Below are 27018 nucleotides of genomic sequence, written 5' to 3'. Positions count from 1 at the left end.
TTGCAGCACAGGGGGATAGCCACGTGCCTTGCAGCCTCCACATGTGGACAATAAAACTGTACTTACCCCTTTCAGGGAGGGGGAGAAATCATTCTGTTGTTTGAAGAGGAGGAATTTCATCTTCTCCCAGGTGGGGAAAAATGGAAATGCCACTGCTAGCTACAGTTTGCCTTCCACCAGCCCACCCTTCACAGTTTTTAATTGTGGTACCCTGGTTTCCTCTGGAATCCTTGTGTTAACAGAATAGATGGTGAAAACGCTCATCGTTGTGATTTAGTGGTGAAAGCTCTGGCAGAGGCTGGCTGAATAGCCCTGCGGTCACAAAATGCCAAGGTAAGCAGAAGGGTCTATCTGGCTGCCATTGGTGGGTCTCCTCTCCGGCTAACACTCTCCTCCCATTGGCTAAATGCTCTGAAGAGGCAGAGCAGGCAGACAACCTTGGGGACAGAGCAAAGAGGCCTAGGAATGGCATGAACTTCTAAAGACTTTTAAAAGTATTTTTTTAATAAAAATGTTAACATAGCCTGTGGTAATGCCCTGAACTATATAGGAAAGGCAGGATATAGATACTTTAAATAAATTAATTAAAATAGGGCAATCAAGGACACTGCTCAGAAGATTCAGTACCACACCTAGAAAGAAACCACTAGAGCTATGCTTGCCTTGAGAAGAAACCCCTGTGGAAAATCTCCATCTTGCACAGCTTACTAAAAGTAGCCCTCCACATTTTCTCAGGCAAGCTAATCCACAATGCTGGGCCAACGACTGTGAATGCTCAGACTCAAGTAGTATCGGCATGAGCCATTCTGTGGGAGGGAGAAGGTACTAGTCAGATAAATATAACTGGTGCATGGGCTTATATTGGGAGAGGAGGTTTTAAAGGGCAAGCACCAGCCCCTTGAAAAGAACCGGAAGCAAATAAGCAGCCAATGGAGATGTTGCAAAACATATGATGAAAATTGGGGCAGCTGCATTACGCACTAACTGAAGTTTCTGGATTATCTCCAAGGGTAACCCCACACAAAGAGTAGTCCAGTCTAGAGGTTACAGTGGCATGGATCAGCATGGGTAAGTGATCTAATAGATCTCCAGTGGACAGCATTGCTTCTGGGAAACAGCCATGATAATATACTGACCACCCTCCCTTCTTAAGGAACTGGTCAGATTGATGGACCAGTGAAGGAGAAAACAGAGCAGACAGATTCCAAATAATGATGCATTTCCCAAAGCCAAATATAAACATTTGCCTTTTAGAATGCTTATAAAATGTGCTGTCGGCCACAAGTGCAACCTTAGGGGAAAATGAAAGGACTGTGTATAAAAAATAAGAAACAAATGTGCATTTTTTTGTGTACTCGACTGACTGCAAGAAAAGCCCTTAGAAAAATTGCATACTGGACACAGTTTGGAGAGCAGCTCTTTTTTTACACTTTCACAGTTGTTTTAAGATTAAAGATAGATGGACCCTCCCTGCACTTTGATGAAACTTACGGTGGCACAGAAGAATGCTCGGTTAACTCCGCTAGCACGGCTTCCCAACCGATGGCCCAGATTACAAAAAACAAGGGAAACGATGATTAGGTTTCTCGCAAACTCCGCTGTTGCTAGGGCGTGTTGGCTTTAGGCTGCCAGAAAGCGCGGGGTTTGAGCGCTGAAACCAAATAGGCTGATGGTTGTTGGGGGTTTTCCGGGCTGTATTGCCGTGGTCTTGGCATTGTAGTTCCTGACGTTTCGCCAGCAGCTGTGGCTGGCATCTTCAGAGGTGTAGCACCAAAAGTTGGTGCTACACCTCTGAAGATGCCAGCCACAGCTGCTGGCGAAACGTCAGGAACTACAATGCCAAGACCACGGCAATACAGCCCGGAAAACCCCCAACAACCATCGTTCTCCGGCCGTGAAAGCCTTCGACAATACACCAAATAGGCTGGTTGGTTGTCCTAACTCAAGGCTGGTATTATGCTGCAGTCCTTCGGTACGGGACTAGTACATGCGCCGTCTCTACCGAGGGAAGCGATTAAAGCAGCCGTGGACCGCGATCCGAAGCCTGTTAAACCCAATTTGCTAAAGCGCAAGTTCCCCAAGTCACTTGGGAACTTGCGCTTTAGCAAACAGGGCTGCTGCGTCCTTCCTCGATAGTTTATCTCGAGTCACTTCTCTTTGATTTTGCAGGCGATGCAAGGGAAGAGAGGTGGGGCGCCGAAGAAGTTGCATCTCCCCCGCGCCCCTTCCCGCGCCGCCTCCTCTCCGCGCTCTCTCCCCCAGGCCCCCTCCGCCGCGTCCGCGCCAGCTGTTTCGGCCGTGTGACGAATCTCTCCCCGCGTTTCTCATTCTTTCCCCCAATCGGGAGCGGCCGGGCCAAGGAAAGGCGCCGCCCGTGGCCCCGCCAGCCAATGAGAGGGCAGCTGTGGGGGCGGCCGCTGGTGGAGATGGGCTCTCGGGCTTCGGCGGAGCGAGGGGAGGGTGCAGCGCCGGGCGCGCTCTCTGCTGCTGCTGCTGCTGCTGCTGCTGCTCTCGCCCGGTCCCAGCCCTGCCGCGCCGCCACCAGCCCACCCGGAGCAGCGGCGGCGAGAGCGGCAGCCTCTCTCGCGTCGGGGCGGAGGAGCAGCGGCGCGATGGCGGTGGAGGAAGAGGGGCTGCGGGTGTTCCAGAGCGTCAAGATTAAAATAGGTACGGGGAGGACGAGAGGCGGGAGCGCAACAAAGGGGCGACCGAGGGGCCGCTTCATGCCGCGTCGACTTTCCTCCGCGGGCCGCGCGGGATGGCCAGCGCGGCTTGCGGCGGGGCTGCCCAACTCCCGGCGGCGTCTAGGAGCGGCTCCTTCCGAAGTGGGTGCAAAGCTCGGGCCGTCCCGCCGGCTTTTCCTTTCTCCTCTCTCCTTTCTCCCAGCTGCCCGGCTCTCTAAGCAGGACGGCGCTGCGCGCTCGGCCCGCTCTGGAGACTCGCGCCGGTTCTTCAGCAGGAGGGGTGCGGAGCGGAGCACCCCCGAGGAATCAGCGGAGAAGGGAGGCGGGAACACCTTGGCGAGAGTGGGCTCGGGGGAGGGAGAGTTGGCGGGGAAGCCCCGGGGAGGATGCCGGCGGGAGAAGCCGGGCGGCCAAGAGGAAAGTCGCGGTGTGTGGCGTGCGAACAGGTAGCCCCCCTGAGCATGGGAGGCAGCCGGCTGCAGTGTTCAGCAGCGGGATGCTGAGGTGCCTGCGCGCAGGAATTGGCCCGGCACTCTACCCTGCTCCTTGCCTCTTTTTTGAGATTTCTGGCAATGGCAGTGTCAGGCGGGTGGCCGTGTTGGTCTGCAGGAGAACAGCAGGATTTGAGCCTGGCGGCACCTTAGAAAACCAGCAAGACTTCCAGGGCATGAGCTTTCCAGAGCCAGGGCTCCCTTCTTCAGACACAAGTCGCAATGGCATGCTTTTGCCTGCAGGATATTTCCATCTGTCAGTCAGTTCAGTGCCGTTGCCCCCTATGGCTGACCTCTCTGCGTATTGTCTAGCTGATGCCCATTGTCCTTATCTGGAACCCCCCTCTTCCTCAGATGCTTCTTTTTGCTCCTCCTGTGTCTGCTTTTGACTTTTCTGTGGGTTTGTTGCTCCACTGCCTCTTAGTAGTCTGGTTTCCGGTTGGCATTCCTGTATCATGTAATGCTCCAGAGGCCCCCTGTCTTCTTGCCATTTCTGGCGGGCACAGGACAGTTGTGGTAGATTTTGGTTCCTCTTTGTCCCCACGAACGCTCTTGAACCTTAGATGTGTTGTGTTTGCATTCTCTCTGTGGGGCAACTTGGCTTAATTTATTTTTCTCTGTTCCATGCTGAAATTTCTCCGTGGAGTCGCCTCATTTGGCCCACTGGCAAAAGGGATTTTTGTTGCTATCTTAAATATAGATGGTGGTTGCTTGCCATAACTTATCTGTGCTGCTCCTGTGCCATCATTGTCAGTTATAGTTAAAAGACACTTCCTTTTTTTCCCTTCTGTTTTTCTCTCCTCTGACTTAGATGTGCAGAGCCGTGTGTCATAAGTCCATTGCTGGTATTTCATAGTGCCAAGAAGTGGTATAATATTGTCCAGTGGAAGAGCAGCATGGTTAATGGTCCTCTGAGCCTTCCAGACTGTGCTGTTGCGATTTGCCTGTGTACAGATGATGGCCCTTCAGATACATCTGAATGGTACTGGAGGGAGCCATCACGGATGGACTGTTAACCCTCTAGTTCAGCTTTCGTCTCTGGCCAAGGGGGGTTTACTGTGTGTTTCTGTAGTGTTGAGTCTGGCCACAGCAAGTCCTAAAACCAAATATGACGGTTCTAAAATACAGGTGCCAGGTCTCTGACAAACGGTCAACTTTTCAAGCAGCCAAGGTTTGAACTGTGTGTCTGCTGTACTTAATATTGTGTCAGTTTTGTGCTGACTAAAACCAACCCTGAAAAAAGAGAGTGCAGAATATTAAGTTGCAAGCATAATAAAGAGTCTGCTATTCGTCTACTGATTCTCCAGTCTGCTATTGAGGATTCTTAGCAAGCAGTTGCTGTGTGGTTATCACTGGAGGTAGTTCGATTTGGTTGAAAGATGGGCTATTAGTTTAGCTGTTGAATGACTTCCAGGCCACATCGCTAGAGAGTAAGCAACAGATGTTACTGCAGCAGATTAAATTCTCTCTGGTATTAATTTGAGTGTTCTGGGTTATGGTGCAAGTGTTATGCCCTTAACAAATTAAATCCGGTTGGAGAATTGCATTCTGCTTTCCCCTCTAGCACTGCAGAAGACTTTGCATATTGACACTTGTAAAAGCACATTCGCACCCATCATATAATGCAAATTTGGGTAGTAAATTCTATCCTGAGTTGAAAATGATACGAGAACTTTTCCCGGTATGCTTTCCTTCAGTATACAATTTAAGTTGATCCTCTGCTGAATGAACTAGAAACAGGGTGTGCTAGGCTGCTCGCTCCCATACCATTAATCACATTAATGAGCCAGTAATTTGCTTTCATATTTCACAGATGTAGGAAGACCCTTTCAAGTTCTACAAGTTGTATTAGGCCTGGCTTTATAGAACAGTGGCAAAGGAAAAAGCAACACAAGTTTTGCAAAAAAGTGAAAGCCCAGACCAATGAACAGTGAGCCCTGTTCAGTGAATCATCATGTCAGTCCCACAAATGAATGTATTGAAAAAAACCCGACGGCTAAAATTAGCATTCCTTATTTTGTGTGTACACTGCTCTGGATAGCCCAGGTGAGCCTGATCTCATCAGATCTCAGAAGCTAAGCAGGGCCAGCCTTGGTTAGTAGTTGGATGGGAGACTTCCAACAAAGACCAGGGTTGCAGAGGCAGGCAATGACAAACCACCTCTGTTAGTCTCTCGCCACGAAAACCCCGCCAGAGGTTGTCGTAAGTCAGCTATGACTTGAGGGCACTCTCCACCACCATTTTGTGTGTACCACAGGTAGTCAAAGAAGGTTCCCGCCACCACAACATGCACTCTATCAGGTCTCCTTCTCAGTTTGCAGGGGTCTGCCATGATTCCCAGATGCCTGTTGTTCATATAGTTTTGACTGTATCGGAACATTGCTTCTTATTTCAAAGCATATCTGAGCCATTACAGCCCCCCCTTTTTTTAAATTGATCTGGCAAACTTTAGTAATTGGATGAGAGACCTCCAAGGAAGACCAGGATTGCTATGTTGAAGCAGGCAATGGCAAACCACCTCTGTTAGTCGCCTCAAAAACCGCAGCAGGGGTCACTGTAAGTCAGCTATGACTTGTTGGCACTTTCCACCACCAAACTTAGCTTATATCAACATGCCTCTGTCTCAGTCTTTGGGGAGGGTGGAAGACCGTCATTTTTTTTAACTAAAGAAAGGCAGATCCTTTTTACTGCCCATGCACAAGTGGATAAAGCGTCTGAAGTCCCTGCATTCTACAGTCATGAATGAAACATTTTGGGCTTGCTTCTCTTTCTGCTTCACCAGTATACTCAGAGAAACCGGGGAGGAGGCTGCAATTGCAGGTGTCCTTCAGCAGGTCATAAGGGTACTTTTAAAGATCAGTATGTGTATGCTTATAACCTCTCAGTACGCTTCAGCCATTCTTTCATACTTAGGGTGATTAAAATGGTAATTGGGGCAAAATATTTTTCTTCTTTTGATGTATGCTTATGATCATCTATGTCAGCTGCAGTGAGCATAGAATTGATGGTTTGCAGCTAAGGGCAAAACTACACGACATATTTTTAATGAGTTGGGTTTGGGCAACCTGGACTCCATTTCCCTGCAGCCACAGGGAATGTCATTTTTAAAGCCTGCAGGGCCCAGTTTGGTTCGAGATCGTAGAATGGGGGATGGGCTCCTGCCTCCTGCACCATTTTCCTGAGCTGAAACAATCGGTGGTTGTTATTTGCCCTGTTTTAGAGCTGTGGGGCAAATAAGTCCCTGTTGGGCCATTTCAGCTCAGAAAAACAGTGTGTGCGTCTGAACTGATTAAAAATCCTATTGGATAATTTGGCCCTAAAACTTCTTTTCTTGGATCTGACTAAAGGTCCATCTAGTTCTTCATGTGTGGTCTTGAATAGTGGCCTGTCAGATGGCCCCAGAAAGCATTTGAGCAGGTCATGAAGACCATAAACAGTCTCTATTTCTACACATCAGTTGGTAGTGTGAAGATTCTATAATTTCAGCTATCAAAGTTAACAGCCACTGATCTTCTATGAATATCAGCTAGAGACAATGCCTTGTGACAGTGAACTGAGTAAGTCACACATTGTGTGAAGTCCTAATTCAATTTGTTGTGAACTGCATTTTGCCAGACAGTTTAATTGGATGACACCCAAGTTTGATGTTTTGAAAGAAGATAGATTCTATGGGTTGGAATTGTGGGGCCCACTTTAATCAAAAGATGGAGATGGAGGCTATAGTAGAGAGGGAAATTGGGTGAAATTGTGTGGAAAAGTTGGCTGGATCCAACTGTGTATATTCACATTTCTATAAATTTACATCTTATCACCATTATGACACTTCCTTTTTATTTTCAATATGTTCTCAATAACTTCTGTAATTGAATTTGTGGTCTGAGTTGATCACATGATCAGTGCCAGTTTGGTGTAGTGATTAAGAAGACGGGACTCTAATCTGGAGAACCGGGTTTGATTCCCCATTCCTCCACTTGAAGCCAGCTGGGTGACTTTGGGTCAGTCACAGCTTCTAGGAGCTCTCTCAGCCCCACCCACCTCACAGGGTGTTTTGTTGTGGGGATAATAACAATATACTTTGTAAGCTGCTCTGAGTGGACGTTAAGTTGTCCTGAAGGGTGGTATATAAATCAAATGTTGTTGTTATTATATCTTGCTTGAGTGATCATAGCTAATTTAGATCCTGTCAGTGAATACGTGATTTGTAATTCAGTGTTAGAACACCAGCTTTCCATGTGAGAGATCTGGGGGCTGAATCCCTGGTATTCACATAAGAGTGGTAAAAACCATTGCCTTAGGAACTGGAGAATCGTTGGTAGTCAGAGTAGGCAGAATAAGACAGGTAGAACAGGTTTTTACATCTGGAGAGCCTTGGCTTGGGTACCTTGAGATGTAGGAGCAAACTTCTGAATTACTAACTTCTGCTTTTCGTTGCCCTTTGGTTTTGGTGTGAGTGTGTATGTCCATAAACTCACTGCTTGGATTGGAGCTTGGGAAGGTTATGTAACCATCGGATTACATACACCCCCCTGGTTCTTTTACTGAAATGCATGCCCCCAAAGTAACAAAAAGTTTGGGTTAAGGGCTGATCACATGCTTGTACGTCACTTGATGATTTATCTCTCAGACTTGCAGCTGAGTGTCTGTGTTTCATCTGTTGAAGAATCTGTTTTGGTTCACAGTAACTGTTGGGCAGCTGGTGGAGCCAGGGTCTCACTTGTGGAGGCCTTTGAAGAGTAGCTAGTGAAAATGTGTTGGGAACCAGTACAGAACTTGAATATAACACCAGTAAGTGTGTGGGAGCCTGTTTTCTGGGCATGCATACTACCATCAATTCAGAGATCTCATTTTGAACTCAGAGCATACCTTGAATGTGACTGAAGAATGGACCATTGGGGCAAGGCTGTATTTCAAAGCAGTATCTGGTTCTCTAGCTAGCTGGAAGTGGTGATAACGTCAGAGGTGTGAACACATTTCATATTTGGGCAGCTTGTTTTCTGGTGTTCACACACATGTTCTTAACTCATGCTAGTCCATTAAAATCCTTAGGATTCCATTTCTGCCTTATATAGCTAGCCCTGTAAATGAAGTCGATTCCCGTCTCAGAGCTGCAACCCTAAGCATGGGTACTTGGCAGCAAGACTTGGCTTTGAACATTGTGGTGCAAAGTTGTGCAAGGCCTTTTGCTCTGTGTAAGCCTGTAATATCTGGAACCAAAGCTGTTCTGCAGGAGCGTGCATCCTCTGGATGCAGAAAAGGCCTTGCAAGGTCACTGTGCAACATCCTTCAGCGATGGGGGAAGAGGGCTTGCACAACCTTCCTCTTATAATGTCTGAAGCTGTTCTGTGGGAATCCATAGGCTAGGCTTCCACGTGACTGAACTGGATGTAATCTAAATGTGGTGAACCTTTTGGGTAAAAATAACCACAAAAGTAGATTTCCATTTTTAAAAAATTTCTCTATCCCAAAATAAGGAAGTGCATGTTGCTAAGAACAGGTTCATCCACTCCTGTTTTTGTTAAAAAAAAGTGATTCTTAAAAATGCAGTTAAAGGACTAAAAACAAGGCATTTAACTTGTTTATAGCCGGAAATCAGAACTAGGTATCGTTTCCACTGATGCTGTTTTGTATTTGAGTCCTCCTCCTCCGAAAGAACTATTTCTGCCCAAACCTCTTGTACATAAACAAGACAAACGTGTCACGTAAGGCGAGCAGACACTTCCTACAAGATTGCCGCTTTGAGGAAGTGTGCAGCTCTGACGTTTCCATGAGTCACTGCATCAAAACGTGAAAGGAAACAGCATATGGCATGTGGCAAATGATTGGCTGGGAGAAGTATAAAGAGGGCACTTTTGCTTGGCAACATAACTTGTACGTGTTAATAAATATCATTAGGGACTTCTTAATTGCTGTACTCTTTTATGTAATGGTAGCATGTAATCTGAGGAGTTTTCTTCAAGCCTATAACTTTATGCTTAGAACAGTATCTGGCCCTACTGTTCATGTTCTGTCACTTTCTCAAAATGCTCTAGTCTAAGAATTTCAGGCAGCCAAGTTAGTTACCATAGTGATCTTCAGTGACCATAATTTATTATTTTAAATTGTGCTGTCTTTCCCAATACTTTTGGGGAATTCATATTCTCTGTTGAGATTATGTATGAAGTGATAATATGATCAGTAAGCTCTGGGGAGGGGCATGATGGCTAGGTCTGCACATGGCCGCGTGATGGATCCCTCATGCAAACAAGTTGTTCGTTTTTGCTATAGGCAGTCATTCAAACATGGTTAGGGGGCACTCATAGTCATAACAGAAAAAAACATTTTAAAATGTACTTTTAAACAAACTTTTATTCCTAAGAGTCTGGCCAGCAGGAGAAGCTTACTGTGCAAGAATGAACCTTTGCAGGGGGGGGGGGGGGGACTGTGGCTCAGTGGTTGAGCCTCTGCTTTGCGTATAGTAGATCCCAAGTGTAATCCTTGGCATCTCCATTTATAAGTACCAGGCTGCAGGTGATGTGAAAAGACCTCAGCCTGGGATCCTGGACAGCTGCTGCCAGTCTGCGCAGACAATATTAACCTTGACAGTCGTCTGATTTGATGTAAGGCATCTTCATGTGTTCACCATTTGACTTGAGAGGCCGCTGCCACAAGACACAGCCTTGGGATTACTGGTAGTGGTATTCAGTCTTAGCAAGGGAGCTGCCTTGTGGAGGATGTATTGGCATTGCACAGTCTGCATGCCCTGCCCCTTGCTGGTCATTCAGCATCTTTCTGCCCATCCTCTTTTCTGTCTGCAGGCTGCCTAGTCAATCACTGGGCCAAGGATTCTGCTCTCCTGTCTTACAGCTTTCTACCTAGACATCGAATCTGCTTTCCATCAAGGTGGTAGCCCTCACAACTTAACTGCCTTCTTAGCTTTTTTGCTGTGGTTTAATAGCAACAACAACAACAATAGTGCTTATATACTGCTCTTCTAGACAGATTAGTGCCCCACCCAGAGTGGTGAACAAGTTAGTGTTGTTATCCCCACAATACAGCTGGGGAGCTGGGGCTGAGAGGAGTGAGTGACCCAAGGCCACCTGCTGAGCTCATGGCAGTAGTGGGATTCGAACCAGTAGAGTGCTGATTTGCAACCGAACCACTGTGCTACAACAGCTCTCTGTAAGAGGCATGCACTATAAGAGAGGCATGCACTTGTGTTTCTATTCTGCTTCAGTCCAGTACTGCTGAACTACTTATAGTATAACACAGATATATTTATTTAATAGTCTGCTTTTCTCAGTGAGACTCTAGCCAGTGGAGAAACTGTAGAATGAGAATAATATGCATGCCATCCTGATAGTAAATGAACTGTGGCATTCTGTATGAGCGGAAGTCTCTGAGTTGTCTTTGAAGGGAGATCTATGTAGAATGTGTTACAGTAGTCTAGTCTTGATGTTACTGTGCCATGGATCGATGTGGGCGGATCGGCCGTGTCAAGGTAGGGGGCTATCTTCTGGCTACTCTGAGTTGGAAGAAGATCTTTTTGCAGTTGCATCTACTTGCTTTTCTAGTAGCAGTACTGGATCCAGGATGATCCCTAGGCTCTGTCAGGGTCAACTGAGCCCTATTGTAAGTGGGGAACAGTGGCCTTCATGATCTTTGACTTCCCAGCTAGCATCACTTCCACCTTGTCTGGGTTCAGTTTCAATTTGTTTCCTTTCAGTCAAGCAGCCAACTCTGGACCTCTACTGCATTACCAAGACCTGGAGTTGGTCAGCTACTGTTCTCTCAACCACTTTGCTGAGAAAGGGCAGATTAGAGACTGGAGGAAATAGGCTACATCATTTTTGTCTAGGTATGTTTTTTTTAGTACTGAACAGGTGACCAGCTCTAAGGTGAAGTGCTCTAATGACTGATTTTTGAGACATCAGGGTTTTTTTGTGTTCTTTACAAGATTTTAGTAGCCAGGATGGGCAAGGATTCAGAGATCAAGTAGTAGTCTTCACAGATGCTAGAATTCTATCAATATCTATCACGGGGTCAAAATGGGTCAGAAGCAGAATGGTCGGTGTGTTAAGCGTTATCTCTGTCATGGCTATATTACAGCTGGCATCCTTATCAGAGAGTGTTTGTGCTATTTTATCAGCAAAAAACTTTGCAAAGGTGTCACACCTTTGTCTGTTCATGAGCCGGCAAAGGTTCAGTTTTAGGAGCGAAAAGATGTTGAAGCATTTTAAACAGTTGGGATGGATGGGACCCAGCTGACATAATGGTTGCAGAGAAGTGACTTTTTTGTGGCTATCCCTGCCGCTCCATAGGTCTTCCAGTGATCTCTGTCGCATGCTGTATCAGATTCAGCACAAGTTTTCTACCAGTGTCTTTCTAGATGTCTTCCAGTCCTGGCAAGATCACCCAGCTCTGTGGTGAACCATAGGGCTAGCTTCTGCCACAAGTGTGGAAGAAAATGGCAAGGATCAATCTTGTCAGTAGCTTCAAGGAGCTTCACATTTCAGCCTTCCAGTGCAGTCTGTGTTTGGAATTTTGAAATCCCCCAGAGCATTTTGGAATCTGGAAGGATCCATGAGCCTTTGTGGGTAAACCGTTTTAGCAGCCCCCCCCTTTGTTGGGTGTTAGGGCCATATTCAGCCTTGACTGTACTAGTTAATAGCAGTCCACACTCATTAGAGGATTGCCAACCAGTCTGGAGAAAAACATCCTGTTGATTTTAATACAGGGTTAATGTGTGGAAATGGGCAAGGGAAGCTTTCCATGGTGTGGAGGTACATAAACTTTTATTTGAAAAGACTGGACATTCTTTTCTCTTGGCAATTGGTTAACCTGGGCTTGCCAACAACTGCACGCTCAGTGAGAAGCCATAGCCAATTATTGTGGGTAGCAAAAAACACTATGGATTTGCATTTTCAATTGATTGATTACACATATTGGCATAAAGTAATTGCTTTCCAAAATGTGATTCCCTGTCTCTCTCTTTCCATAGTGTTTTACGGCTTGTTGATTGTCTTAAGGAGCTGCTCTCTGCAGTTTCTTGTACTGAAGTGGCCCAAACAGGCTGAAATGCATGCTGTAGGTTTGTCTGCCAAAACCCGGCATGCTCTAAATTCATGCCTATCACAAAAAAAAAAAAAGTTATGTATTATGCTGAAGAATCTTTGCAGTCTTGAAACTAAGCAAACTGTTTTCTTTCTTGAAATATATTTTGTTTTTTAATAAATTAACCCAGTTTCTAACTAAAAGGAAACGGTGGCTTTTGGCTAGTAGCCTGTGACATCACCAAAATGTTTTGCCCATCCAGTCCCCAAAGCAATGTTCATGAACTTGTTGCAGCATACAGTATGTATAAATGCTTCAAAAAAATTTTTAAAGGCGGATAGCCTGCTCGTAGCAACAGGATGGGGAAAGACCTGAGAGATAAACCAGTGTTTAGGTTGCATGTACATTGAAGACAAATGACGAATCTGTGATGAATGTTGTTCAGAATGTTACGTTTTATCTTCACATTTTGGAAAACTACTGGCAGAACGTTTTGAACAATAAAGTTAAATTAGATCTTGAACTTTTAATTGTTGTTATTGTTGCTTTCCTTGGCCCTCATCACCTAACACTTAAGAGATGTGTGTGTGTTCTGTCAGCACTGTTTATAGCGGAGAACTCTGGGTGATGGAAAGAAGTAATTGTAACAGGTTATAGTGTTGTCTTATTCTGATGTTATAATAAGCTGTGGTTCAAATTCCTATGGGTTGCAGCATCTGAATGGTCTAACTTGTGTTTGTAAGTGGTTTGCAAACCAGTTTATGCAAATTGAAATTTGTTGTGCTGTCTGAATTCATGAGTTACTTTTTATTGAGTATCACTACTCTTGTGGTTGCTTGGCTACAGAAACGATGAATAGGGTGGCAGGAGAGAAGGCAAGAAGGAAACAGCCTGGGTGTCATGGGCCAGTCTGGGCTCACTGAAAGTAAGGACTCCTCAGAAGGAGAGGAGCCTCGTGTAGCCAGCCCTGACTCCTCAGGAGAAGAGGAACTCCGTGTAGCTAGCCCCAACTCAGCAGAAGCCAATGGTCAGGAAGAACAGCTGCTGGCTGATCAGAGTCCACAGCCAGCAGCTGAACCAGCTCCAACACCACCGGTAAAGCCCAGCCACCAGTTGCCCAAAGTTCTCAGTCAGCAGCTGAGTCAGAGGCACCAATGCCCTACAGCTCCAACACCACTGGTGAAGCACAGCCAAGGATGCCCAGACCTCCAGCCTCACCCAGATAGCGCCACAGACAAAAGCCACAGGTGGAGCTGCCGGAGAGGCGGCAAAGTGCACGCCTCCTGGCCAGATGCCAGCTGCTTGGTGAGAGTGATGAGGAGAGAACACAGGATAGCTTCCAAGCAGCTGGCTGCAAATCCAGCCTGTCTATAAAACCCAGCCACAGAAGACCAGAAGCTGTGGAAGCAACACGTCAGAATCCTGCTCTGACTGCGACCACTCTGCTGAATCTTGCCTTGCTCTTGCCTTACTGTGTGACCTCTGAACCATGCCTTGACTTCTGGATCGCCCTTGCTCTGACTGGTAACTGACCTACGGACCTCGTCCTGACTTGGCTTTTGGATTCTGGACTTTGTACTTTGTACTCACTATTGGCTTTGGACTTGCGCTCTGACCTCAGACCGAATTTGGACAACTCTGCTTGGGCTGTCCTAGCCCACAACACTGGGTATATGCACAGCTGGGATTTATTTTACTTCCATGGATGGATTAATCACAGTTGAGCAATGTTATAATATTTCAGTCAACTAGTGTTCTCAGTTTAAATGTTCTTTATAGCATAACTTTATTGTGGAAATGTGTGTTGCAAAGTCCATAATGCATTATTGACTTTTGCTACACTTTAGTTTCATCCATCGGACTTAATAATCAGTCATTTTTTAAAAAACTGTGTTATGTAATGGTAAGTCACTCCTGAGAAGACTGTAAGAGCAAATTACTTATTTGATTCCTTGAATCTAGTAAGGCTCCTCTCCACCTACACAAGCTTTGTTCTTAGGATTCATGATATAACTTGTCCTGGTTCATATCTCTGCTCAGTAGTATCTTGGTGCCCGAATGCCAGTGATCGGAGCACACAAAGTGCTTCCAAACTGTGCACCGAAGTAGGCGATTTAATTTTGTGGTGATGTAATGATTCATAAACTCTGAGGGAGAAGGAACTAAATCCTAAATGATATCCCTGTATAATTGTGAATAATTAAATGCATCAGTGACATTTTTAGAGACCAACAAGATTTTCAGGATATAAGCTTTCAGGAGTCAAAGCTCCCTTCCTCAGATAGCTAACAAAGGGAGCTTTGACTCTCGAATCTTATACCCTGTCTTCTACTGCAGACCAGCACAGCCACCTTACCTGAAACTGTCTTCATGGGATACTGTGGTGCTGTCCTATAGACTAAAAACTTCTCAACAGATCACATTCTTTGTGACTTCAAATGCACAAAGTTTAAACTTACATTTTTTCATACCCAGTAGATTAACAAACAACAAACCAGAACACTTAATTGCATCTTGTTTATTACAGTTTAAGCATTTAGACATCCAAGTGATTACTTGTGTCAGCAGCTCTCTCTCCCACGCAACAATCAACCGTGTGTGGTTTGGCTGAGAAGTTGAAATGGAATCTTCAGAATTGTCTTGCAGTTGTATTGATACCAACATCTTCCTGAAATAACTTAATGCAAGCTTAGTGAAAAGAACACTATCTCATGTGGAAACTACGAGGATTTCTTGACTCGGTTTCTAGAGGCTTGAAGGTCAAAGTCCAAGAGCCTGGATTGCGCTGTCAGAAAATGTTATTATTCTGACTGCCTTCTGTGACTGGGAGGCTTACAGTGCAATCCTATGGAGAGTTACTCCAGCCTAAGGCCATTGACTTCAATGGGCTTAGACTGGAGTAACTCTGCATAGGATTGCACTGTTAGTTTCCTTACTCTGAAGTTAGTGAGGATGCAAAGTAAAGAGGGAGGAAATTCACTTTTGAAGCCTTGACATAGTTATATAACTTTTTATCTTCTCTCCATGTATGTATTAACCAATTCATTTAAAATTGTTTAATTAAATAAATTTTATTTAAATAAAATATTTAAAGTATTTGTATCTCCTTTTTACAGTGTCCAAGGTGACCTACAAACTACAAACACATGTTTTAAAACATAAATTAAACGCATGTCAGGTTAAAATTGCAAATAGTGGCAGAAAGTGCCATCAAGTCACCCTATAGGGTTTTCAAGGCAAGAGATGTTCAGAGGTGATTTGTCTTTGCTTTCTTCTGCGTAGCGACCCTGGTCTTTCTTGGCAATCTCTCATCCAAGTACTAACCAGGGTTGACCATGCTTAGCTTTCATGAGTTGATGAGATCAAGCTAGTCAGGGCAAAATTACAACTACTGCAACAGATATCACTACCAATTGGCAACCAGAGACATTCATTAGTTACTTCAGCCAATGGTATGTTGAAATAATTCTGCTTTGCACCTATGGAAAAGGGAGAGTGTAGGAACTTTCTGTACCATATCCACCAGGCTATTCCTTTATTAACAATAAGTTCCTTCAACCTGAGGGTTTAAACCCAAACAGTGCAATATTTATAAAATCACAGTTCATCTGTTAGTAACAAGTGGAGAATAACAAATAAATAAAATTATACCAGCAATACATAATTATCCTATAACAAAGGAACATCTCAAGGATACCACAATGGATACAAACCTGGCTACAGATCATGTGACACCAGCCAACAGGAAGGATACTACTTGAGGCTCAGTAACTAGTTGGTATTTGCTCAAAATAGAAGAGATCCAAAGATTCCAAAACGAAGATCAATATTCACAAAATAACAAAACATGATCAATGGTCTCAATCGTGCCAGAAGCACAAGAGCAAAGGCTACCCCAAAATGGAATGTGAGCAAATTGCCCCTTCAGTTCAGCTGTGGGAAGAACATTCAGTCTACCAAGCATGAATGCAAAGCTGTTCCAAAGAGCCACTGGAAATGAGTGCATAGGGTGTGAATGAGTGGACCTCCCAAATAGAGGGGACTGTAAAAATGAGGTGTCCAATGACCTTAGTTGGCACACAGGTCATATGGGTATGGCAGTCCCTTCAAGATGTGGGACCTAGGCCATGAAGATCTTTCAAGGCAACAGCCTGCAGCTTGAATTATTCCTGGAAACAAATGGGTAGCCAGTGAAGCTACCGAAGCAAAGGTGCAATATCATACCTGTGTAAACAGGTCAATAATCTAGCAACAGCATTCTATACCAACGGAAGTTATTCTGTATCAACTGAAGTTTCCAAACGTTTTCCATGGGCAACCTTTCCTATAATACATTAGAGTAATTTTGCTTCAAGGTTACAGTGGTCAATGTGGAAAGGTTAACATGATCAAGGTAGGGGGCCAGCTGACACTATTTATTTATTTATGTCAAACATTTAAAACAAATAATAGAAAGCACTCTTAGCCACTTCCCCAATTTGCTTTTTTTAAGAGCATGCTGGATCCCAGACTTTTCAACAAATCAGGGAAGTAGACTGTCATTGGTTTTTGTTGATGGCAACCACATACCATCAGTCTACCATGCAAGTGTCACCCTTGTCTTCCCTAGTTTCAGCTTGTTTTCCCTTAACTGCTTGACCACCATTTCTGGGTATTGAAACAGTGCACAGACGGCAGTTTCTGATTATTTATTATTTATTTATGTCATTTATAGTCCACTTTTCTCATTGAGACTCAAGGTGGATTACATCGTGTGAGGTTAGTACAAACGGTATCAAGGACATTTCCATACAGTGTCAAGAACATTTCCATAGACAATGGCATAGGATAAATAAATATAAGTTTACAAAGTCATAGCATTAGCAAGGATCCAATGCAGAGTTGAAGAGTTGCTGCAACAGAACATAATCAATTCTAGGACTCACATGAGACAACATGAAGCACAGGTAGTATATAGGAGTACAAATTTAAAGCAACAGATAATATGTAAGGCAATATAGTGGTGAATTCTATGGCCCCTAACTTGATTTTAGAGGTGTATAGTTGGGTGTCAAGCCCTAGGCTATTTATTATGACTCTGTATCTATATTGTGCCAAAAATTGATCATAGAATGAAGGTCCAGATTAAGATGGGTAGCCATGTTAGTCTGTCTGTAGCAGTAGAAAAGAGCAAGAGTCCAGTAGCACCTATAAGACTAACAAAATGTGTGGTAGGGTATGAGATTTTGTGAGCCACAGCTTTTGTGTGGCTCACGAAAGTTCATACCCTACCACAAATTTTGTTAGTCTTATAGGTGCTACTGGACACTTGCTCTTTTCTAAGGTCCAGATTGTTTGCATAGGTCACACAAGAGGTCTTCCCTTGGGCTTCTGCTTCAGTGGCAAAGATACTACATTTTCACAGCACAAAATGTGAAATAAGGTTTCCGGTTTGGGGGGAAATGTTATTCTCTTGTCTTTCCCCCCTCCCCATTCATCCTTGGTTCACTGCTACAGAGATTATTTTATAGAATATGGCTGCATCAATACTTGGACACTTACCAAATGTGGTCTGTGATGCAAATGGTGATGAGTAGGGTCACAGCATCTTCTTCTTGTACATTTTAAATGTATTTGTTCCTGTTTGAAGTAGAGTGGTTTGTCATGGAATATTCATTTAACATTTACCCAAACAATTTTTTAAAAAATGATGAAAACCACCAGATTGTCAGCAGCCACTCTGGAAATATTTGGGTTTGCATTTTTGTGTGTAGTCATTTTAAAAGCTGTGTCCTCCCCTTACTTCATTCTAGTGTGACTGTTTTTCCTACATTTACCCTATTGTTGCACAAAGTTACTAGTAGGCTTGGACAAAAATGTCCTGCCCCTTTAGTAGAGGGTTAATGCATACAAATGGGCAGATGAAGCTTTTAATGGTATTTGGGTAAATATCGCAAATCTCTGTTAAAGGGACAGAGAGTTTTTTCCTCCTCCAGGCAATTGGCAGCCTAGTCTTTGTACCACCATTATGTTGCACAATTGAATGGAGACTTATGGTTCTGTTGTGCAAAGCTTAAAATGCAATTAAAGAATACATTTAGTGATAGTCTGGTTAAATCCCTGGGATATGTCTGTTAGCCTTAGAAAGTCCACACTATATATTGAAATCTTCAGCTATGTTTGTGGAAGCTACAAGAATTCTAATTGTCTGAAAAAAGTTTTTTTTAAAAAAAACGGATTATTGTATGTAAGGCCATTTCCACATGCTCTTATAGCGACAGCCCACTCATGGAACGCTGGCAGCTTTCTCCCAGGAATCGAGACGTCTCCAGTTTCAAAACAGTTGTGGACTGTTTGGATTCCGTTTTTTTCAGCACCTTTTCTGGGTCCACAGAAAGTGCATTCCCAGAAAAGGTGCAGAAAAAACAGAAGCCAAACACCACGCAACTGTTTTGAAAAAGAGACATCTCAATTTCTGGGGGAAAGCCGCCCGCATTCCGTGAGTGGGCTGTCCCTATAAAAGTGTATGGAAATGGCCTAAATGCTGTTTAGAATATATCTGCTGAAAAACCCAAATATGCTCATGTACATTTCAGAAGCGGTGCTTACTTACACCTTGCAACACTAGGTGTCTCTTTAAAAACTATTGCAACTGAGTGACTGTTCCTATGCATTTTTAGGTTAACTTTTTATATGCTTTCTAAATGGCAATGAATTATCTTTCTTAATTAGAACGAAACAGAGTAATAGGGTTAGGATTCCCTGTTTAAATTCTATTAGCTCTCTGATTTTTTTAAAAAGTTGCATTAATAACAGATTGCATATTTGAATTGCAACTGTCTATATTACCATAATAGAGTACCTTACCTTCAGTGGAAATGAAAGCTATATTGCTTATATTGCTGATTTTTTTTTTAAAAAAAAAATGAGCTGCTGTTTTGAGAGGTAATCATGGATATTTTTCTGCTTGCCTTTAAGCAGGGATGCCCATCTGAATGAAAAATACTTCCTTTTGACGATAACCATTGTAGGCAGAAACATTTGCTCCATAGGGTTTGCTGCTCTTAAACCCAAATGCTTCCCACCTACAGAACAAGAACTATTAGCCAAGCATTCTGAAATCACAAGTACTTCTTAGGAATGTCCAGGCCAGAATGAAAATGCTTGCAACAAAGAAGAATGAGAATAATGTTTTAAATACACTCCAAAAATGAACTGAGCTACATTTTAAATTTGCCATAATCCTTTGGGCAAATTTTCCACATTAATGTTTATGTTCTCATGATGTGATTTGGATGCATCGTGAAATTATGGCTGCAGGCAGGAGTGAGGATAGTCGTCATTCCGTGATAGTGCTGAGTCATATAATGGAAACTCAAAGATGCTAACAGCAGGGTGGGGAGGAACTCTCTATAAGGATGTTTTTAGCTGCATCACCGTTATGGACTGGACAGCATCCACAGATCCTGGTGCCATTTTAAAGAGGTGTAAAAATGCCACAAGGGCAGCGTGGTAGGCTGAGGTGCTCTTGAGTCCCTCCCCCTATTCAAGTGCTGAAATGTGGCCATTTCGTCACTTGAAAAGGGGGAGGCAAGAGCAGCTCAGCCTGCTGCACTGTGGGCCCTGTCAGGATCAGGCCTTTGGGGTGTTTTGAAATCCCTTTAAAATGGCAGCGGTGTCCATGTGTTAGAGCCATGGGTGCCCTCACAGGCCACCCCTCATTTGCCGTAGACAAAAAATTGCAGACCCCCCCTTTCCTATTTTAAGCACAATGAAGTACCAACAGTAGGCTAGCAAATAGCAAGAGATAAATTGGAAGAACATGACCCATATTATTGCCCAGTAGGTCAGAAACTATGAGGTCTGGCTGTTTATACCTAGAAAGTGTGGTTGGTGCACTTCTTTCAGAAAGAAGAGTGAAAGTCAGGCAAGGCGACATTATGACTGCAGGTTTGGAAATATTTGCATGTAATTAGTGAGGTGAGAAATGAATATAATTGCGCAAGACTCAAGACTAAAGGGAGATATACTGAGTGGAAGTAGCAGAAGATGTCAGATGGTAGCTTGTTACAGAGTCAAAGGTCTGACTCTGATCTGGAAACCGGTCCTAGTCAAACAAGATAAAAGTGATATTGGTCTGATCAGGAGCCTTTATATATATATAAAAACAAAATCAGGATAGGGGCCATATAGATAAAATGTTTAGCAAACGTGAAGGTGCAGAACAAGGCATGCAACAATGTGCAAGACCCTATGTGTTTCATTTACTGTTCTATTTTCTGTAAGCAATGCAAAGATGTAAATTATGTCAATATTATTGAGTAGTATTTCCTTGCCCAGTTCGTAGTTATGAATCTCAGCACAAAGGAGAGGCTTGTTTTCTAGTGTTAAGCTCTAGACATTGTGTCAATAGTTTTAAGAGATCTGGTATAGCAGAGCTGTAAAGTGTCTACTTCCCCCACCCTGATCAACCCCAGTGAAAGATACCACTAGGTACTATCTATATAGTTTGCCAGACTTGAAACAAACATCTCCCATCCTCTGCCTCTTTGAAGAGAGGGCAGTACTAGAACATATAATGTGTAACTCAGTGGTTACATATGTACACCTTACTCTCTAATTTTGGCAATTCCTGCCCTTAAAGAGTATAAAATTGAGCTACATTGTATCCAATTAAGCCTTTTGAGTACAATGAAGCCTTTTGAATACAGTATTCCTTTATGCGGTTTGGAAAGTGTGAGGGTTTTTTTTTTCTTGGTTGGATCCAAAGCACCACAAGCAAAGTGAAGCTGGCTCTGTGTGACTTCCGCACAATGTCCCTACTGCCTGTAGCCCACTGCCCCGTCCCCACTCTCTTGGTAGTCAAGGGACCCCCCTCAGCAACAAAGTGGAGGGCAAAGCATTAGTCTTCAGAAGGAGGGAAAAGCACAATTGCCATTCCCTTGGTAGATTGATGCCTTTGGATTCAACCATCTCACATTTTATGAAGATGAGTTGAATGCTGGGGTAGACGATGGAGAGAACCCAGGAAGTGGAAAGGGAGGGAAGGGAAGAGAGGGAGAGAAAAAGAAAATAACCAGGGCACAGCAGCAAAACAGAGGTGAGATGGACTATAATTGGTAATGGTCAAGTCAAATGGAAGGTTGTGTGAAAAATGGAAAAACCAAACAAAAATGAAGGGATGTAACCATTGGCACTGAATGGCTATATACTAAATGGTGTTTGAGAAGAAAACATACAACATGCAGGTAGCCCTTCTCACATACATTGGCTTAATTCTGCTGCCTTTCCCTTTCCCTTTATTATTGATATACTTTATGAACTTCTCTATTACCTAGTAGCCACTGAATTGTTATCAAAATAAGTGAGCCAAACTCCATACTGTGCAGAAAGGTGCCCCCCAAAAGTGAACTACTAAATGAAAGCAAATATGAAAACTCTGTATGATTGAAAAGCCACCCTTTTTAATATTATTCTATAGTGTGCATGCTACAAATGTATAAATACACGGAAATACGCAGTTTGGTGCAGCAAAATGACTGTGAAATTTAAGACACTGATCTTGTACATTGCATGATTAAGTTAAAATTAATATGTTGTATTATCGCTGAACTTTGTAGATCAAAAATCTTTGCTGGAGCCAAGCCTGTTGACACTGTGCTTCTCAAGATGATTTCATAACCAGCATTTGATTAACAAAGCCTGTTCTGGAAGTCACCACAATTTTGTGCGTGTGTGTTCCTGTTTTGGAAGCAAACTTGCAAAATTCAAGAGGTTAGATAATATGGGGGGGGGGGGAGAATACCACAGAGAACTTGGGCACTCAGATGTGCTGTATTCTCAAAATTGTTCTGCTTTTTGTATTCATCATTAATAATAGTGACTGGTACTCAAATTTCTATAGAAGGGAAATCTACACAAAGAAAGAAATATATTCAGGTGAATTAAAACATCTCTTCTATGGAATTAGGTACATTTTAGCATAAAAGCTGATTGTTCTACAGTCCCATAGTGAATGATACAATTCTTAATTTCATGATTTAATAGGGACATACAGTTCATTTCTCTACATGTACAGATCTCATTGTTTGGCAGTGGCACGGTGTGTGTATTTAAGGTCCAAAATCACTGTATGTTGATTGCAGCTGCAAAAGGGGAAGAAGTAGGATTGCCAATCCCCAGGTGGTTGCTGGAGATCTTCCAGAATTACAATGGCTCTCCAGCTGACAGAGATCTCTTTCCCTGGATGAAAATGGCTGTTTTGGAGGCTAGGCTTTATGGCATAATTTGCTGAGGTCCTTCTCCTCCCCAATCTCCATCCGCCCCAAGCTCCATCCCCAGAAGCCCCAGAAATTTCCCAGCCTGGAGCTCTGGCAGCCCTAGGTAGAGGGCCCCTGTCCTTGTTTCTGTCAATTGCTAAAATTTAATATCCTGCTGGATTTTTGCAATGACTTACAAAAGTAATGAACAAAGTATTTACTTAACAGAAGGCAAAATTGAAATATCAGTAATTTGAAACACTAAAATTCATGTCTAGATCCAACCATCAGAATTGCATCAAAAGCCTTCCTGGAAAATTCACATACTTCTTGAGAGAAAAACAATATTCAGCCAGATCAGCACAAGGAATTCCACAATGAACACTCCACTTTGGACAAAGTCCAAGTTTGGGTGTCCTCACTCCTATTTAGATGGAGAGGGTACCCTAAACAGCTCCTTAATCTTGAGGTAGAACATATGGGAGAAAACAACATTGGAGAGTATCTCTTGGAAGTGATAGAATTGGAGAAGCAGAGACTGCAACAGGCTCTGTGGTCCCTGTACCATATCCAGAGAGTGCTAGCTGAGTCCAGGAGGGTTGCAGTCCAAGGATTTCGTTGGTCATTGCTGCATGCTGTCACCTACTGTTTGGCCATGGATCTTGCACTATGAAATCATAGTGACACCATCTAGTGACAATTAAAGAGAAGCCATACCATAAAACGTATTGGGCTGCAGGAATTTTCCATTATCCTCTCATGCATTTCCCGGGAGATATGCATCTATCTGTTAACAATTCGCTTAATGCTTTACTCTGCTAAAGGAAGCTGTTTCTACGCTCCTTCTTCCCATGTGGTGATCATTGAGTGCATTGAGAACCCCTGTATGCATTCAAATTCGAACACCATTACACTGCAAGGGGGTGATTAAGAATGATGGGTTGTGTTTTACGCACTCTGTTTGCCTGTAGGGTTTCTCTGTTGACTCTTTGTAACATGAGATAGGAAAAATATAGATATCTGTATAAATACAGGATGAGAGAAGTTTTATCTCCATTATTATAGTTGCAAACTTGTCTTTGATGAGAAAAGGAGGATGAGTTCTACTGGTATTCTGCTGGATCTTATTGCAGTAAGAATGGGTGGTAAGGAAGTAGTTTGAATATTGTAACACTCCATTGTAGGGATTTGTTGCAGGACTGGCACCAGAGATCGGCACCGTTGTCCTGTTGTCAAGACCCCATGGTATTGTGAAGAGCAGTGATGAAATCCTGCTTTTTTCCATTATTAGGGTTGTCCTATTTGAGTCCCCCAAATACAACTAATCTAATTTTTATATTTTCAAAATATTTACTAATTATGCTAATCAAGCACATCAATTGCTGTCCTATCTACCACTTGTTTTGGCATTCCTATTAACTACCACCAAAAAAAGTTGCAAAAAGATTATGGAAAACATCTCTTTACCTGACCTTTTGCTCATAGCAGGATTTTTGGGGTGGGGGGTGGGGCTCTCTTCGGAGACAGCAGTGAAGCTTGTCTGGGAGAGAGAAGGAGGGAGCAATTAATCTCTGGTTTTGCTGCTCCAGCATGCAGAAACTCCTGTGTAGGAAGTTCTTGTTTGATTTTCCTTCCAAGTCCTTGAACTCTTTTAACAGTGAAATGCTAAAACATACGCACTAAAGCATAGCTTGTAGCGTTTAGCTTTAGTCCACAGAAATGGAAGGCCATTAGATGAAGTAAGAATTGGGCTGTTGCTTGGATTTCCTTGGTTTCCATTATGCTTCCTATCAGTGAAGAATGAATGGGACCACAGCCTTAAAGTCTGATCCTAACCTCATCAGAACCGATCAGTTTCACTGGGACTAACCTCCTCCAAACAAATGTGCATAAAATTGTAGCAAACAGCTTGAATATCACAACAAAGTGGTGAAGTCTATGGTCTGTAACTCATTAGCAAAGCATCTGAGACCCCCTTCCTACAATACAGGCCTCCTATTTGAGTAAAAAGCCTTTTTGAATAATTCGGTTTTGCATCATTTGTGGAAAGCCAGGAGAGTAGGGGCTCTCCTGACCTCCTCAAACAGGCATTCCACCAGGTAGGGGCCACCACAGAGAAAGCCTGTGTACAAACTGCTGTTGATTTCACCCATGTGCAGGGTGACACCTGAAGGGGACCCTGTTCAGATGAGTGAAGTTGCTGTGGAGGAGCATAGGGAAGGAGGCAGTCCTGTAGGTATGCTGGACCAAGAGCTTTGTATGTGATAACAATACCTTGAACTGAGCACAGTAACTGATAGGTAGCCAGTGGAGTGACTGCAGAATATTATTAATACTGAGTCATTTTTTAAAATCCTGAACAATGAAGATGCTGACTACAGAATTCAAGGTTAATGTATAAAGTCAGCTACAGAACCGAACAGAAGTTGCTGTCACAGATTCTTTGACATTAGCAGCCTATACTGCTGATCCACAGACCTGAATATGTGTTTATTGGCATATGCAAAGCACATGCTGCAGATCAGTGTATAGAAAATCATTATTCCTTCTTTAGAGTGTTTAAAATACAGTTAGAAGAAAGGGATTCCTACTGTGCTGAAAGGCTGCCAACATGAACCTCAAAAGTTTTTTTCAAGCATTCAGAGTATTACCGATTCCTTACCACAAAAAATAATGAAACTAGGCTGTGTATAAATAAAATAATTATAAGCCAATCATTTTTATTTAGATTTTTAGATCAGCCAAATTCACCCCATCTCCATAGCATCCTAAGGCAAATATCAGACTTAGATGTATAAATTACTAACAGAGGAAATTAATTCTTCAGATACGTGTTGCCATTAGAAATTTAGGACTAGGAAATCAAGGCTTCTAGAACAGAATAGCCTTGACATCTTTTACATAGTAATCTTGCAACTCAACACAAAAAACCCTGCTGTCTCAGAAGAAGGGGCAGGGCTGTGGGGTTTGCCATGGTCAGGACATCCTTTCCAAGGATCCCTCCCTTCCTATACAGCCCACTTCTGGGAAAACCCAGAAGTGACATTGCACCCTTCTAGGAACCACTGGACATCTCGTTGTTGGGTCAATGGCCATTTTTAAAATCTGTCTCCTGCCACCATTCAGAGTGGCAACAGGAAATGGGAGCTGGGGTTGGGGGATCCCCCCCCAGGGCTTGGTGGCATTAGATTCTAGTACTTTACTGGAGAGAACCCGGAGCACCCTACCTGACAGACAATCCCCTTTTCAGTCAGGGCATGCTCTGACATATGACTGAAAATGAGGCGTGAAGAACCCCAGGCAGAGTAAAGGAAAAGCAGTTTATTAAACGAATACTATAACAGTAAAATAAATAGGAGAACATTTATAAAAATGGGGCAGAATTAATCGGGGACACTACAATGCACAGGGAAAACTCACGCAGAAGGAAGCTGGCTGGAAAACAACAAAGATGTCTGCCTTGCTTTGCTCCTATTTTGTCTGTGTCTGATATCAGTGGGCCAGGCTCACCCTACTGTTGGTTGAGGGAATCAACCTCCCTCACCACTGCTCAGCTTCAGAGAGTGAACACTCACCGCCCCCCCCCTCCCATGCATGGCCTTATGTGCTCCCTGTTAAATGTCTCCTCCTTGACTCAATTTTATTACATTACTGTTGCTTTTTAAAATAACGTGGAAATTCTCAACAGACTTTCACTTGAAATTACTTGCTTTTGGAAACCACAGTCTTGTTGCTGCTGGCCATGAACTAAGGCAAGTTCAGAAGTATCTTGTGATAGGACAGCAAAGCATTGCTGTGGGTTTCTCATATTTGTGAATCACAGCCATGACTTCCCTCATTGACCAGAACTACAGGAAACCGGAATGGGACAGTTTCTTCTGCTGAAAACTGTTTTACGTTTTGCCTTATTACTAGTTCTTGGAAATCTGGGCTAGCGAATAGGCTTAACTAGAACCATGTGGTTATGCCCAAATTATGCCTAAAGCGCAACCGACTGGGTAATGTGGCAACCTTCTCTCTTAAACTATGGCACTGAGCACCATGGAAGTACTGGGCTTTCTCCCACCTCTCCTCTCTTTGACCTGCAGTACCACAGATATAGCACTGCTTGTCTTCTGCTTTGCTAGATTGTCAGAGAGAAATTAAGAAGTGCTGTTGTAGGCTATTGTCCACAGTTTGCCAGCCAGCCCCAACTGAGGTGTGATGGCCGCTGACCTGAGGGGGTACTGGTTGCTGCTCTTAGTGGCAATAACTGCTTGTTTGCTTGGGCAGGTAGGAGTCCAGAAAACAGCTTCCCTTTGCCTGCTTTCCCCCTGTATCTGTGTCATAGCTGTTATTATATATTGAATATATATTATGTCTAAGAGAATCTGCAGTTATATTTCACGTAGTAGCAATGCTGAATCTGCAATTCCCTTTATATCTACTGGTATTACTTTGCATGTTTGCATTCACTTGGGATGTTTATAGTTGTGAACCCAACCTTGTTCACAAGTGCCTAAGTTGATTGTATGGTTAGGTGAATGTTTTATATCTGTCTAGTAGAAGTCCTGCTGGAGAGCATAATGTTGAGGA

The 27018-nt window shown here is 43.4% G+C and overlaps 1 protein-coding gene across 1 annotated transcript in view; it reads left to right on the top strand.

The window, feature by feature from the left end:
- Positions 1-2472: 2472 nt before the first annotated feature.
- Positions 2473-27018, top strand: part of RASA3 (RAS p21 protein activator 3) — a 187561-nt gene continuing 163015 nt past the window's right edge. The window contains exon 1 of the mRNA XM_054974731.1: positions 2473-2667. Within this exon, the coding sequence (XP_054830706.1) occupies positions 2613-2667 (55 nt within the window). The 5' untranslated portion in view covers positions 2473-2612. The remainder of the gene's footprint in view (positions 2668-27018) is intronic.

This window comes from Eublepharis macularius, chromosome 3 (assembly GCF_028583425.1).
Source record: "Eublepharis macularius isolate TG4126 chromosome 3, MPM_Emac_v1.0, whole genome shotgun sequence".
NCBI classification, from domain to species: Eukaryota; Metazoa; Chordata; class Lepidosauria; order Squamata; family Eublepharidae; genus Eublepharis; species Eublepharis macularius.
Note: the sequence above shows the minus strand (reverse complement) of the source record. Positions and strands in the feature narration are given on the sequence as shown.